At 70.2% G+C, this 12974-nt stretch overlaps 2 protein-coding genes across 2 annotated transcripts; both read right to left on the bottom strand.

Moving 5' to 3' along the window:
* Positions 1–67: 67 nt before the first annotated feature.
* Positions 68–2222, bottom strand: ATG101 (autophagy related 101). Its single transcript, XM_027699081.1, has 3 exons — positions 2077–2222; positions 1260–1548; positions 68–927 (listed from the first exon to the last, which is right to left on the bottom strand). The coding sequence occupies exons 1-3, from the start codon at positions 2154–2156 to the stop codon at positions 523–525; spliced, it is 774 nt and encodes a 257-aa protein (XP_027554882.1). The 5' UTR covers positions 2157–2222; the 3' UTR covers positions 68–522.
* Positions 2223–4077: 1855 nt separating this feature from the next.
* Positions 4078–7165, bottom strand: NR4A1 (nuclear receptor subfamily 4 group A member 1). The gene is made up of 6 exons (XM_027699080.1): positions 6338–7165; positions 5959–6088; positions 5699–5850; positions 5369–5571; positions 5104–5282; positions 4078–4929 (listed from the first exon to the last, which is right to left on the bottom strand). Exons 1-6 carry the CDS (start codon positions 7148–7150, stop codon positions 4673–4675), a joined length of 1734 nt encoding a protein of 577 aa, XP_027554881.1. The 5' UTR covers positions 7151–7165; the 3' UTR covers positions 4078–4672.
* Positions 7166–12974: the final 5809 nt, after the last annotated feature.

Below are 12974 nucleotides of genomic sequence, written 5' to 3'. Positions count from 1 at the left end.
CACAGCACTGGGGACCCCCTCCCATGGCCCTGAGCCCCCCCCAGCCAGGATGTGACCAGGCTCCACGTGAAAGCAGGAACACTTTATTTTTGGGGCGGTTCCAGCCCCCCAGGGAACAGGGTGACACCGGGGGGGGGGACGGTTTGTGACAAGGGACACGGCCAGCACTGGCTGTGTGGCACCAAATGTGCTTCAGAGGGGTGGAGTTCAGGTGTCACCTCGCCCCTCAACACCCTCTGCCAGGCCCCCAGCACCCCCGTGCCAGGCCCCAGCACCCCTGTGCCAGGCCCCAGTGCCACGCCAAGCCGGTGCCACACGTGCCCCGAGGACTCACCCCCGTCACCAGCCAGGCCAGAGCCGCCGAGCCGGTTCTCCAGGACGGACAGGACCAAGGAGCAGCAACCCCCAATTACAGGCCAGGCCGAGCCCAGCTCCTCCCAGAGGCTTTCTGGAGGTGGAGAAGGGGATCCAAGCAGAGCCTCTTGTCCCCAGGAGGTGCCACCAGCCGGGGTGACACCAGCCCTACAGCGCCAGCGTGTCCTTGATGAGCCGGCGCATGGTGGTGGTGACCGAGGTGCCCAGGGAGTCCGTGATCTGGTAGGAGATCTTGTACAAGTAGGGCTGCACGTCCTTCAGGCTGGTGTCGAAGACGTTGTCCACCTCGGACTGGGTGGGCATCTTGGGCAGGTACTCGTGGCGGTTCATCACCTCCACGATGTTGATGATCTTCTCGCAGAGCTTCTCGCCCACCTTCTCGCGGCAGATCTGCCGCTCCTGCTCGTTGGCCAGGTTCACCACGTTCACCTTGATGGTCCAGAGCTCCCAGGGGATGCACTCGTCCGAGAAGGGCCACCGCGACTTCTTCTTCTGGTAGAACTCCAGGGAGATCTGCCCCATCCCGTCGCTGCCGGAGCCGCGCAGCGCGTCCTGCGGGGCAGCATTTGGGTCGGGGGGCAACAGGGACTGACCCCCCCTCCCCAAACACTCCTTGAGCTCTGGCAGCCTTGGGGCCGTGCCCACTGCCCTGGGGAGCCTGACCACCCTCTGGGGGAAGAATCATTCCCTGACATCCAACCTAACCCTCCCCTGACACAGCTCCAGCCGTTCCCTCAGGTCCTGTCCCTGCTCACGGAGAGCAGAGATTGGAACTGCAGACCCTGAGGAGTCTCCCCTCAGTCTCCTCCTCTCCAGCTGAGCAGACCAAGCTCCCTCAGGCCCTTTCCACTGCCTTTCACCCCTGCTGGGCCCCCTCCCTTCACCTTGAACTCCCCCACGGCCTTGCGCAGGGCCCGGTCCAGCTCCTCGGAGGAGACTCGCACGTAGGCGAAGTCGATGAAGTCGCAGTCCACGTCCTGGGTGCCCACGGTGCCGATGGAGTAGGTGCCCTCCTTCTTGTAGTGGAACTTGCCGGTGCTGCGGTGCAGCAGGACGGTGTGGAGCACGGCCAGCATGGCCTCCTCCACCTGCCGCCCCTCCACCGACACCTCCAGCACCTCGGCGCGGCAGTTCATGGCGGGGGCGGCGCCGGGGGGGCCACAGCAGCGGGAGCTGAGGGGGCACAAGGGCGGGGAGGGGATGGGGGGTGTTGGTTGTACCCCCTGCTCGCGTGGCAGCCCCTCTGGGGACCCCCCTGAACCCACCCCTGGGGACGCCGGTGTTCCAGTGAGTGACCCCCCCCCCAGCGATCCCAGTACAGGCCCCCCAGTACCGCATAGGGACCCAGCCTGGGTCCCTCATAACCCCACAGGGACCCCAAAGTCCTGGTTCGAGCCCCTCACACCCCACAGGGACCCCAGTGTCGTGGTCTGGCCCTGGCACAGCCCAGGGGGGGTGACCGGTGTGTGGCCTCCCCACCCCACACGGCCCCACACGGCCCGGTCCGCTCCCCCTCAGCCTCCCCCGGAGCGTCCCAGGCTCCCCTCGGGCTCCAGGGCCCGGATCCCCGTCAGTCCCCGGGCCCCTCACCCCCTCCAGGGGCCGCAGCCTCCCTCACCCCCGATCCCGGTCCCAGCCCCGGCCCCGGTCCTGGCCCCGATCCCGGTCCTGGCCCCGATCCCGGTCCCGGTCCCCACTCACCGCCCGGGCCCGACCATCTGACGGCGGGGAGGAGGGAAGTGGACCACCCCATCTGCGCAGGGGGCGTCGGGACACACCATGGAGGCCGCGGCGTCGCCTCCCGCTGTAACCGCCGTGTTTCCTCACTCTAACGTGTTCCCGTTAATTTTGTGGGGGTCCCCCCACTCTTCGGTGCCGTTTCCCGCCGCGGGACGTCTCCAGGGACGGAATCACCTTTCCCGTTCTGCGGACCTCCCCCTTCCCGGCTTGGTTCGTTCCAAGAGCGCCACGGAGTTGCACCCGCCGCGGCGCAGAGCGGCTCCACGATTCCACAGCGCCGCCCTGGGCTGGAGGCCCCCGCGGCGGTTCTGCAGCGGGGCGGGGCGTCCGGTGACCCCCCGTGACCCCCGCGGGGACAAGTGGACAACGGGGGGACGTGCGTGGGGACAGGGGCCACAAGGGCACGGGGAACACCAACACGGGGACAGCAGGGACATAGGGAAAGGGGGGGAAGCAGGGACAGATGGACACAGGGGACAGAATGACACAGGGATACGGCGACACGGGGCACAGCGAGTACTGGAAACGGGGACGTGGGGACATGAGAGATATGGGGACAGGATGGATGGATGGATGGATGGACATGGGGGACAAAGGGAGTGAGGATATGGAGATTTGGGACACGTGCCCAGGTGCAAATAGCAGGAAACCTGTGGCCATGGCATGTCCCTGGGCACACGCTGTGCCACACTGTCCCTGCCGTGCAGCCCCGGGGCCACCGATGTGGCCAGAGCTGGAAATGGGGCTATTTTTACCTGGCCCTGCTGGCACCATGTCCCCATCCTTCCTGCAGCCAAGGGGATGGGAGAACAGGGACAAGGTGGGCAGAGGCCAGTGCTGAGCTGTGGGCAGGGGACAGGGACCTGTGGCATGGCCACTCCTGCAGCTGGAGCAGAGCCGAGCTGTGCTGTGCCGGGGGCCCACCCCGTGCCCCCCGTGCCCCATGTGTGGGGCTCTCCTGTCCCCCAACCCAACCCCCGTGGCCCTGCCGTGCGTCAGCACCGTCCCCGTGGCGGGGGCGGCGGGGGGGGACAGAGGGACCCTTGTTTTGTGTCACTGTGGGGCCCCCCCGGCCCCGCTCTCAATGTGGCCCTTGTTCCACACCGGCCCTGGGTGCCCCCATTAACGTTTCTCCGGGGCCAGGCCGTGCCCAGCAGGAGGAAGGCGACAAGCTGGGGGACAAACCAGCCCCATATGTTCCCCCTGCACGCCCGGGGACCCCCTGCCCTGTCCCCAGCTCCTGGGATGGGGACCCCAAAAGCCATCGCTCCCCTGCCAGGACCGGCCCTGCCAACGGCCACGTCCCTGGGGACACGAGGGGGGGACACGGTCACGCTTCGGGGTTATTTTGGGGATGATAAATCAGGCGGGCGACAGGTGCGGGGCTGCGGCAGCCGCCGCCGCGGGGCCGAGTGACCGTTCAAGGGCAGCGGCGTGGGCAACGTGCGGCTCCGGCACCGCGGCTGTCCCGGCTCCGGAGCCCCGGCTGTCCTCAAGCCCGGCTGTCCCCAGCTCCAGGATCCCGGCTGTTTCCAGCTCCTGGGCCCCAGCTGTCCCCTGCCCTGTCATCTCTGCCGTCCGCAGCCCCGGCTGTCCCCGGCTCCAGGATCCCGGCTGTCCCCTGCCCTGTCATCCCGACTGTCCCCGGCTCCAAAATCCGGCTGGGCTGTCCCAGCTCCAGCGTCCTGTTTCTCCCCAGCTCCGGTGCCCCAGCTGTCCCCAGCTCTGACATCCACACTGTCCCCCAGCTCCAGCGTCCTGGCTTTCTCCAGCTCTGACTGTCCCAGCTCCGGCGCTCTGTTTTTCCCCAGTTCAGCATCCCGGGTGTCCCCTTGCCCAGCTGTCCCCAACCCCGGCTGTCCCCAGCCCTGGCTGTCCCTATTCCGGCATTCCTGGCTGTCCCCAGTCCCCTTGCTCTGTCCTGCCACCCCCCCACTCCCCAAATATTCATCAGAGCCAACATTTCCGGGGGACACGCAGGACAAAGGTCCCTCTCAGAGCTCTCACCGTACGTACAAGTTTATATACAGAAAGTGGCCAAAAAGGGGGAAAAACCAGAAAAATATATATAAAGGGGAGGGGGCCGAGGTTGGGGGGCCAGAGCCCCTCCCTGCCCGTGCCCCCTGCTCTGTACAGGACCTGACCGGCGCTATTTACATGGGGGGTGTTTTTTACAGGGGGAGGGGGCACCACACCGGCGATGCCCCGAGGGGGGGGACGGCACCGGGGCTGCGCCCGCGCCGTGAAGGCACATGGGGGACCCCCAAGGGGTGTCCCCAGGGGGACTCAGGCATCTGAGGGGGGACCCAGATATCCCGGGAGTAATCGGGGGGAGGGTCCCAGGCGTTCTGGAGTGATCCAGGGGCGGTCCCAAAGGATCCTGGGGATGATCCAGGGGTACGCAGGGGATGTCCCGGGCACCCCACGGGTGACCCAGCGGCGTCCAGGGGGGGTCCCGGACATCCCTTGCACCGAACCAGGGCTGCTCATGGAGGGTCCCAGATGTCCCCGGGGGGGGGGAGGTGACAGGGGCTGGTGGCAGCCGCCCGCCGGGGGCTCAGAAGGGCAGCGTGTCCATGAAGATCTTGTCGACGATGGGCGGCGGCGGCACCAGGTCCTCCAGCTTGAGGTAGAAGATGCGCTGGAGGCCCTGGGTGCAGAGGCTGCGCAGCTCCGGCAGCTTCCCCAGGAGCTTGGAGAGGCAGCCGGGCCGCCCCGGCTCGGCCCCCGCCGCTGCCACGTGGTCCTTGAGGCAGCTCACGATGCGGTTCTGCAGCTCCTCCACCCGCTTGGGCTCCTTCAGCCCGTGCCGGTCTGGGGGGCAAATGGGGTGTGAGGTCAGGGTGGGACCACAGGGTGGGGATGGGGACAGCAGTGGGGTTGGGGTGATGCCTCAGGGTGGGGATGGGGACAGCAGTGGGGTTGGGGCGATGCCTCAGGGTGGGATGGGGACAGTGGTGGGGCTGGGAGTGGGGAGGGGGGTCTCACCTGTGATGATGACGAGGGCGGCGAGGCAGGAGAAGGAGGGGACGTCGACGCTCATGCGGTGCAGGCTCTGGGAGAACTCCAGGATGGCGTCGATCCACTCCCCGAAGCCGCGCACGCACTGCTGCCGGTGCAGCACCACCCCGTTGCAGAAGATGAGTTTCCCTTCCTCCGGCTTCGAGCTGCCGGAAAACAAAACCGGGTGTCACCCCACCCCTGGCACATCCCGGGCTTCCCCCACTCCGCCCTGTGCCGCCCCGGGGCTCACCGGTATGCCAGGCGCAGGATGAAGAGCTCCAGGAAGGCCGACTCCAGCAGCAGGTCCTGGTCCTCCTTGGGCAGCTCGGCAAATCCCTGGATCTTCTCGGCCCACTTGCGGATGACGTCCATGGAGCCGGTGAGCAGGTCGTAGAACTGCTGCACATCCACCGAGTCCTCCTTCTCGAACGGGCACGGCGCCGACTCCTGGAACTGGGATGGGAACGGGATCAGGATCCGGGGTGGGGATGGGGCTGAATTCAGCGTGGGGACAGGTCAGGAGCGGGGATGGATGGGTTAGGATCTGTCCCCAGCCCTGGCAGGGTGGCACTGGCCTTACCTTGGAGTAGTCGAGCTTGGTGGCGCTGGGGATGGAGTCGATGTGTGCCCGCACCAGGGAGGTCATGAGGCTGACGGGGGACGCGTCCGGCGGCTGTTTGGGCTTGGAGGGGAGGCGGCCCCGCCGCCCCTTCAGGCTGTCGGTCCGGACCACTGCGGAGAGGGACACGCCATGAGTGTGTCTGCCCTCAGCGCAGGCTGTGGAGCAGGAATCCCCCGCTCCTGCTGGGTCCCCCCCCGCCCAGGACGGGCCCCCCGTACCTTCTTTGACCATGCCGACGGCCAGGCACTTCTGGAAGCGGCAGAACTGGCAGCGGTTCCTGCGCCGCTTGTCCACGGGACAATCCTTGTTGGCCAGGCAGATGTACTTGGCGTTCTTCTGCACCGTGCGCTGCGGGCGGGGAAGGAGCGGCCGAGCTCAGCCCGGGGCGCCGAGCTCCGAACAAAAGCCCTTCTGTCCTCCCTTGCCTCCCGCTCCAGCCCCGGCATCCGGCTCCGCGTCCGCGGGGAGGGCTCGGGGCCGCGCTCCCTGCCCTGCCCTGCCCCTCCCCGGGGTGCCCCGCGGCATCCTCCCGCCGCCGCAAAGCCTTGTGGGAACATCCCGGGGGCGGGGCGGGGTGCGGGAGGGTCCCCTCCTTACCTTGAAGAAGCCCTTGCAGCCCTCGCAGGTGCGGACCCCGTAGTGCTGGCAGGACGCGTTGTCCCCGCACACGGCGCAGCGCCCCTCGCCCGCCCCGGGGCTGCGCACCTTGGTGGGCGCCAGCGCCGGCCCCTCCAGCAGCGGCGAGGTGGGGGCCAGGGGCAGCCCCGCGAAGCCCCCCGGGGGGTGCGCCTGGGTCGGGGGGAAGGCGTCTGTGTCCAGCAGCCGCGGGTCCACGCGGGGCGAGGGGCCCGGCTGCCCCTTGAGGGTCACGGGGGACCCGCCGCCGGGGCTGGGGGCCGGGGGCCCGAAGGCGAAGAAGGGGGGCTGCGACCCCCCGCCCTTGGCCGGCTCAGCCCAGGGCTGCCCTCCCTCGTAGTTCGGCAGCGGCGAGAAGGCCCCGAAGGAGCCCTCCCAGCCCGGGGCCTGCTGGAAGCCCGGCGTGGCGGGCGAGGGGACGGAGCAGGGGCTCCCGTAGCAGTCCGAGCCGCTGGAGGAGAGGGTCTCGTCCGGCTGCCCCCCGAAGGCGCTGGGATAGCAGCCGTACACCTGGAAGTCCTCCAGCTTGAAGGCGGTGGCGGCGTTGGTGGTGCCGGACTGGCCGCTGGCCGGCAGCTGGTAGAGGAAGGCGTCGAACTCTCCGGCGTAGCCCTCCATGAAGGTGCTGAAGCTGGGCAGGGCGGGGGCGGCCGCCAGGTCGGCTCCTGCCACTTCCATGGGGAAGCGGCCGCCCTCGGGGCTGAGCAGCTCGGCCGGGCAGCGCTCGCAGGGGCCGGCGCCCGCGGTGCCGTACTGCGCCTGGATGCAGGGCATCTCTGTGGGGAGAGAGGGGCGTCAGCGGGGACCCCGCCATCGCCCCTCCGTCATCCGGGCAGAGCGTGGAGATGGGGGGAGAACCACTGGAGCTTCCCCAGGATCCCACTCGTGCCAGAACCAGGCCCCTGGGGCCGCTGGCTGTCCCTGGGAAAGGTCAGGGCACAGCCAATGGGCGCAAAGGACATTCCCCAAAAACCGTTGGCTTAGCAAAGTCCCCGAAAGGGAAGGAGGGAGGAATGTGACCAGCAGATTCCCAAGCCCCGGGGCTGGCCAGGGGAAGTCAGAGCTGGGGTTGAACCAGATTTCAAGGATCCCACTTCCCCCATAAGCCATTCCGGGGCCTTGTGGTAACAGCAGCGCAGGCAGACTCTCGGGTGCGGGGGGAGAGGAGCCCACCCTGTGTCCCCACAGCCCCCGGCGCTGCACATGGACCCGGCACCATGTGAGACGACCCGAGTCCTGTGTCCAGCTGAAAGCCAAGCCAGGAGTGACCCCGATGGCAAGACGATAATGTAATTCATCTCGCAGACCTTTAAAGGTCACGCTGTGCTGGCCCCCGGCCGCAGCCCCGGCACGGCCCCGCTGCCAGAGCTCCGCCGGCCCCCGGCTTCCCCCGGCCAAATCTGGGCAGCTCTTGCCGGCACCCAGAAAGCCGATACCTGCCGGGAGCCAGGTTTAAAAATACCCGGCGTGCACCCGGCCCTGGCACCCACGGGGTGGCACCGGCCCCACTCCCACTGCCCCAGTGGGGTTTGTGCCTGTCCAGCTGGGCTCGGAGGGTGAGTTCAGTGGGGACGTTGACCCCCCTGGCTGCCTCCTGCCCCTGAACGCAGACGAGGGGACCTGAGGCCACGCTGGGGACACGACCTCGGGGGACACTGGCTCTTTCCCTTGCCTGCCTGCAAATCCTGACAGATGCAAAGCCCCGACCCTTCCCGTGGCCCTGGTTATTCAAACACTTTTGCCCTTTCCCACGTGCCGGTGGCGTTTGGGGTCCCTCCTGCCATGACCTCCCCGGGGACCGGGCACAGATTCCTGCAGCAGCCCCCGCGCTGCCCACGGCCGGGCACTAATTGCAGATTCCTCATTTGGGAGTGCAGGCAGCTGCCCGTGCCCAGTCCGGAGGCTGCTGCCTGCACGGGCGGGTGGCAGCCGCTGGCACCGAGCCCCGGGCCACAGGCGGGCGAGAGCAGCCGGTGGCCCTGGGGGCGGGTAACGCTGCCCACAGCCCTGCCGGCACCTGCTGCCCAGCGGCCGCTGCCAGGTCTGCGTGGGCAGCGGGGGGTTTGCCTGCAGGGGGCTGGCCTGAACACCCTTGCCCGCACTGCCGGGTCCCGATGCTGCCTGCACATCCCTGCTTGCACTGCCAGGTCCCCGGTGCTGCCCACACGCTCCTCCTGCCCGGTCCTGCCCACTCTGCTCGGGGATCCCAAGGTGATGCCCGATATGGAGTGGCTCTGCCCCCCGCAGCCCCCAGAGCCGTGGGTCTGCTGGCTGCAGCTGGTCCCTGTTTTGGGTGCCAAGATGGGGGATCCAGCCCGGTCCCCCATAGCCCAAGAAGTGCCTCCCGGTCCTGTGCAGCTCCTCACAAAGGAGCGATGTCAGGCTCTTCCCGGGACCCCCAGGACGGGGACCCCTCGCTCTGCCGGCTCCCGCCGGGTGTGCGTCCCCCTGGCTCCTCCCGGTGTCGCCGGGACTCCCGATCCGGTTCTCCCAGTGCCACGCAGGATGCCCGACTCGGATCCCCCCCCGGTGCCACCGGATACCCCCGAGGGCCGGTCCCGCGCGTCGCTCACCGCCCGGTCCCTTCCACCGGGATCCCCGACACTCCCCGGTGGCACCGGGAGTTCCTTCCACTGTGTCCTTCGGATACACGAGCCCCGGTTCCCCCCGGTGCTACTCGACCCCATGCACCTTGTAGGACGTCCCACGCCCTGAGCCCCCGGTGCCACGGGGATGCCCGACCCGGATCCATCCGGTGCCACCCGGGACGCCCGACCCGGATCCCCCCGATGCCACCCGGGACACCCGACCCCGTGCACTTCTCCATGCGCTCACCCCCGCCCCCGCTGCCCGCGGGACCCCCCCGCCCACGGTGCCCCCCGCCCGGTGCCCGCACCCCGGTGCCGCCCGTACCCGGGTGCCGGCGCGGCGGCGCTCCGGTCCCCGCTCCTGCCGCCGCCGCTCCGCGGGCTCCGCCGGGCTCCGACCCCGCCACTACTTTCTCTTAAGCGCTCGGTGACGCGCGGGGCGGTGCGGGGCCGGTGACGCACGGGGGGGGCGGCCCCGGCGGGGGCGCGGCCGTGACGCACGCGGGGTTCCATTGACGCACCCGCGGCCCCGGCTAAAAATACCCCCGCGGCCCCGGCTAAAAATAGCGCGGGCGCCCCTCGCCCCCCTCCACATCCCCCCTCCGGGGCTCCCGGGGCCGCCGGCGGGGGGGAGGGAGGCCCCGGTGTCGGGGGTATCCCCGGTGCCCCTTCGGTATCCCCGGGGCTGGCATCCCCCGGTTTTTCCATCGCCGGTGCCCCTTCGGTGCCGGTATTTCTGGTGTCCCCTCGTTGCTGGGACCCCCGTGCCCCCATCTCCGGTGCCCCCTCGGTGCCAGTATCTCCGGTACCGTTCTCCCCGGTGCCCCCCGGTGCCGTTCTCCCCGGTGCTCTCCTGTACCCCCGGTGCCGTTATGCCCAGTGCCCATCTGAGCCGGTATCTCCGGTGCTCAGCGGCGCCGGTACCCCCGCTCTCCTCCCGCTCGGTGCCCGGGTGCGGGGTGGGTGACGCGGGGTCCCGCCCCCGCCCGGTCCCCGCGGGGAGCCCCTGGCCGGGGCGATGGAAAGAGCGGCGGCTGCTGGCGGGCGCCGGCGCCGGGAACAGCGCCCGCGGGCTGGAAAGATGAGCTCAGCCCGTGCGGGGCCGGGCCGGGCCCGCGGGAGGGCGAGGGGTGGGCGGAAGGGACCCAGTACCCCCCCGGTACCATCCCGGTATTTCCCCACCGGGTACCCTCTGGTACCACGCCGGTACCCTCCGAACCCTCCGGTACCATCCAGGTACCACCCCGATGCCCTTCGGTACCGCCCCAGCACATCCCGCGGTACCCTCCGGTACCACCTCGATACCCTCCGGTGCCAGCCCCCTTCCCGTACCCTCCGGTATCCCCCTCGCGGCAGCCCCGTTAGTTAGGGGTCGGCAGAACGCGGGGTTGGCAGCCCCGTTAGTGCCTCCCGTTAGTGCCCCCCGCAGCGGCAGAGCCCCTGGCACGGTCCCACCGTGCCGGGCACCGGTCCATCCTCCGGGGTCGGGACGGCGCTGCCGGAATCACTGGTACCGCGACCCTCCCCGGCTTCGGGGGACCCCCCGGCCCCGCGAGGGGAGAGCCCGGCACCAGAGGGGCCCGGGGGGTACCGGAGATGGCAGCTCGGGGCCGGGCGCCGTCGCTGCCTCCTCTCGCTGCCCGTTACCTCGTTCCGGCCCCGGTTCCCGCTGTCGCCCGCCCCCGACGGGGCTCCGTGACATCACACCTGCCCGCTGACGTCACACCTGCCCGCTGACGCCTCGGGGATCCCGCGGCACCGGCGGGGCCTCCCCCGCGGGGATCCCCCGGGCCCGGCGGGACCCGCCGGGGTCCCCTCGCCCCGGGAGCTGCACAGCCGGTACCGGGACTGCAGCCGGTGCCAACCCGGGGGGACGGTCAGGAGCCCCCCGCGACGGGGTCAGGCCACGGGATCCCGAGCTCTCGGGGGTCCCGGAGCCCACAGGGGTCCCAAAGCCACCGGGGGCACGGAGCGTGGCGGCTGCAGCCCCCCCGCACCCCTCGCTCAGTAGCGGCGTTACCGGAGGCGGGAGGGTGACACCGGCAGCCCCCGCACCCGGGATTAGCTGTACCCCGGGAGAGGCCCCGGGGACCGGGATGGCTCCGGGGAAGGAAACCCGAGCCAAGCCACCCTGGCAAGGCCACGGAGCTGCAGGGGAGGACCCCGGCTCGCACCGGCCCTGGGGTGCCGGTTCCATCCCGGCACCCAGGTGGGGACACAGGGACACGGTGGCCACCAGCCAGCCCTCTCCGAGCCCCGGGGTGGGGGTCGGGGCTCGCAGGGTGCCCACGGCCGGGCAGTGATTACCGGGTGCCCACGGCCGGCGCTGGCTCCCTGCCCCGGGCCTATATTTGTCGGTAATGACAGGCTGCTCCGGGGCGTTCCCGGTCCGTACCCCGCAGCCTCAGCCCCCCGGCCCTGCCCGGCTCAGCCGGTGCCACGCGTGACCCTGGCGTCCCACTGCCACCTGCCCATTCCTGGGCACACGCAGCCACAGGTCCGGGCTATAAAAAGCTCGGCGTGGGGTGGCAGCTGCGACGGGGGGTCCCGTGATGGCCGTGACAGGGACGGGGTGCTCCGGCCCTGGCAGTGGGTGGGAGAACGCCGTGAGCCGGGGCTGCCGGAGCCAGACCATAAATGTCCAAGCACGGAGCCGTCCTGGAACAGGGACAAGGCAGGAGAGTGGCAGGGAGCCAGCCGGGCCCCCCACTCCACGGCACACACGCGTGCACACACGGCACCCACGGGCACCTGCAGCCTTGGGGGGGTCTCACCCCCCAAATCTCCAGCGGATCCCCCTGGGGTCCCTTGGGGGAGGGGTGGTCCGAGCCATGGGACGCTCCAGGAGCTCAGAACTGGGGGCTCCCCGGGGCTCCCCACGCACGCGATGACCCAGCCAGAGGGGAAACTGAGGCACGCAGGGCTGGGGGCTCCCGGTGCTCCCTGGAGAGCTCGGGAATCCCCGTGAGAAGGAATCCCTGTTGCAAGGGAGTCCCCGCGCGCTCACGGGCGCTGCTGCAGCACCCGGAGGGTCTCTGTGTCCCCCAGTTCCTCTGGGTGCTGCTTCAGTGGGATCGGGGGACACTGAGGCAGGGACCGGGGGGGGGGACTCCAGTGCCCGTTCCGAGTGGGCACCCGATTCCCCGCGGGCGGAAGGGCTCGGGGTGGGACCCGCTTCCCGCCGGCTGCCGGAGGAAACGGGGCAGGAAGGGCCTGGCCGGGGCCCCGCAGAGCCGGGACGGGGCCCACGGCACCGGGGGCTGCGGCGGGCGGGGGGACACGGGGGGTCCTTGGGAGCCCACGCAGGTCCGAGGTGACATCAGTCGGTCACCCCAAGGCCGCCCCGCCCGGAGCTCAGCGGGGAGGGCAAAGGGGGCAGCGCGGGGACTGAGGGGGGGGCTGCAGCCTGGTGGGTTCCCCTGCGGGACACAGCCCCCCCCAGGCAGCCCACCCCGCTCCCCACGGGGCTCTGTCCTCCCCCAGTCACAGCCACACGTCGCTGCAAAACGTCTCTGTATTGGCGAGCGCTGGCGCGGTACAACAGCCCCGGGGGGGCGGGACCCCCATAGCCCCCCAAACCTGGGGGACGCGGGGCCCCCCCAGTGCCCACAGGGAGGAGGGCACCGATTCCTGAGAGCGGCAACGGCTCCATGAGCCGTTTCGGGAGGGTTCTCACGTCCGTCCCTCGGTGTCACGTCTGTCCCTCGGTGTCAGGACCCCCCCGGCCTGGGGGGGCCAAACCGGGACCCCTGGGGCCAACCCAAACCTCCTTCCCCCGGGGATGGGGGGGATGAATCCCCTTGGAATAAATAAATAAATAGTCCTGGGGGGGGGTGGGGACCCCCGGCTAGAGGTGACTCTCCTCCTCCTCCAGTGCCCGGTTCAGTCCCGGGATGAACTTGAGCAGTCGCCGGCGGAAGCTGCTGTGTCGGCCCTTGCGGGGGGCGGCCGCCCCCTCCCCGGGGTCCCCGGCCCGGGCCCAAAGTCGCCCCGCGGCCCCCACCCCCCCC

The sequence above is a fragment of the Neopelma chrysocephalum genome, unplaced genomic scaffold, assembly GCF_003984885.1.
Source record: "Neopelma chrysocephalum unplaced genomic scaffold, ASM398488v2 Primary Assembly neopelma1_136, whole genome shotgun sequence".
In the NCBI taxonomy this organism is placed as follows: Eukaryota; Metazoa; Chordata; class Aves; order Passeriformes; family Pipridae; genus Neopelma; species Neopelma chrysocephalum.
Note: the sequence above shows the minus strand (reverse complement) of the source record. Positions and strands in the feature narration are given on the sequence as shown.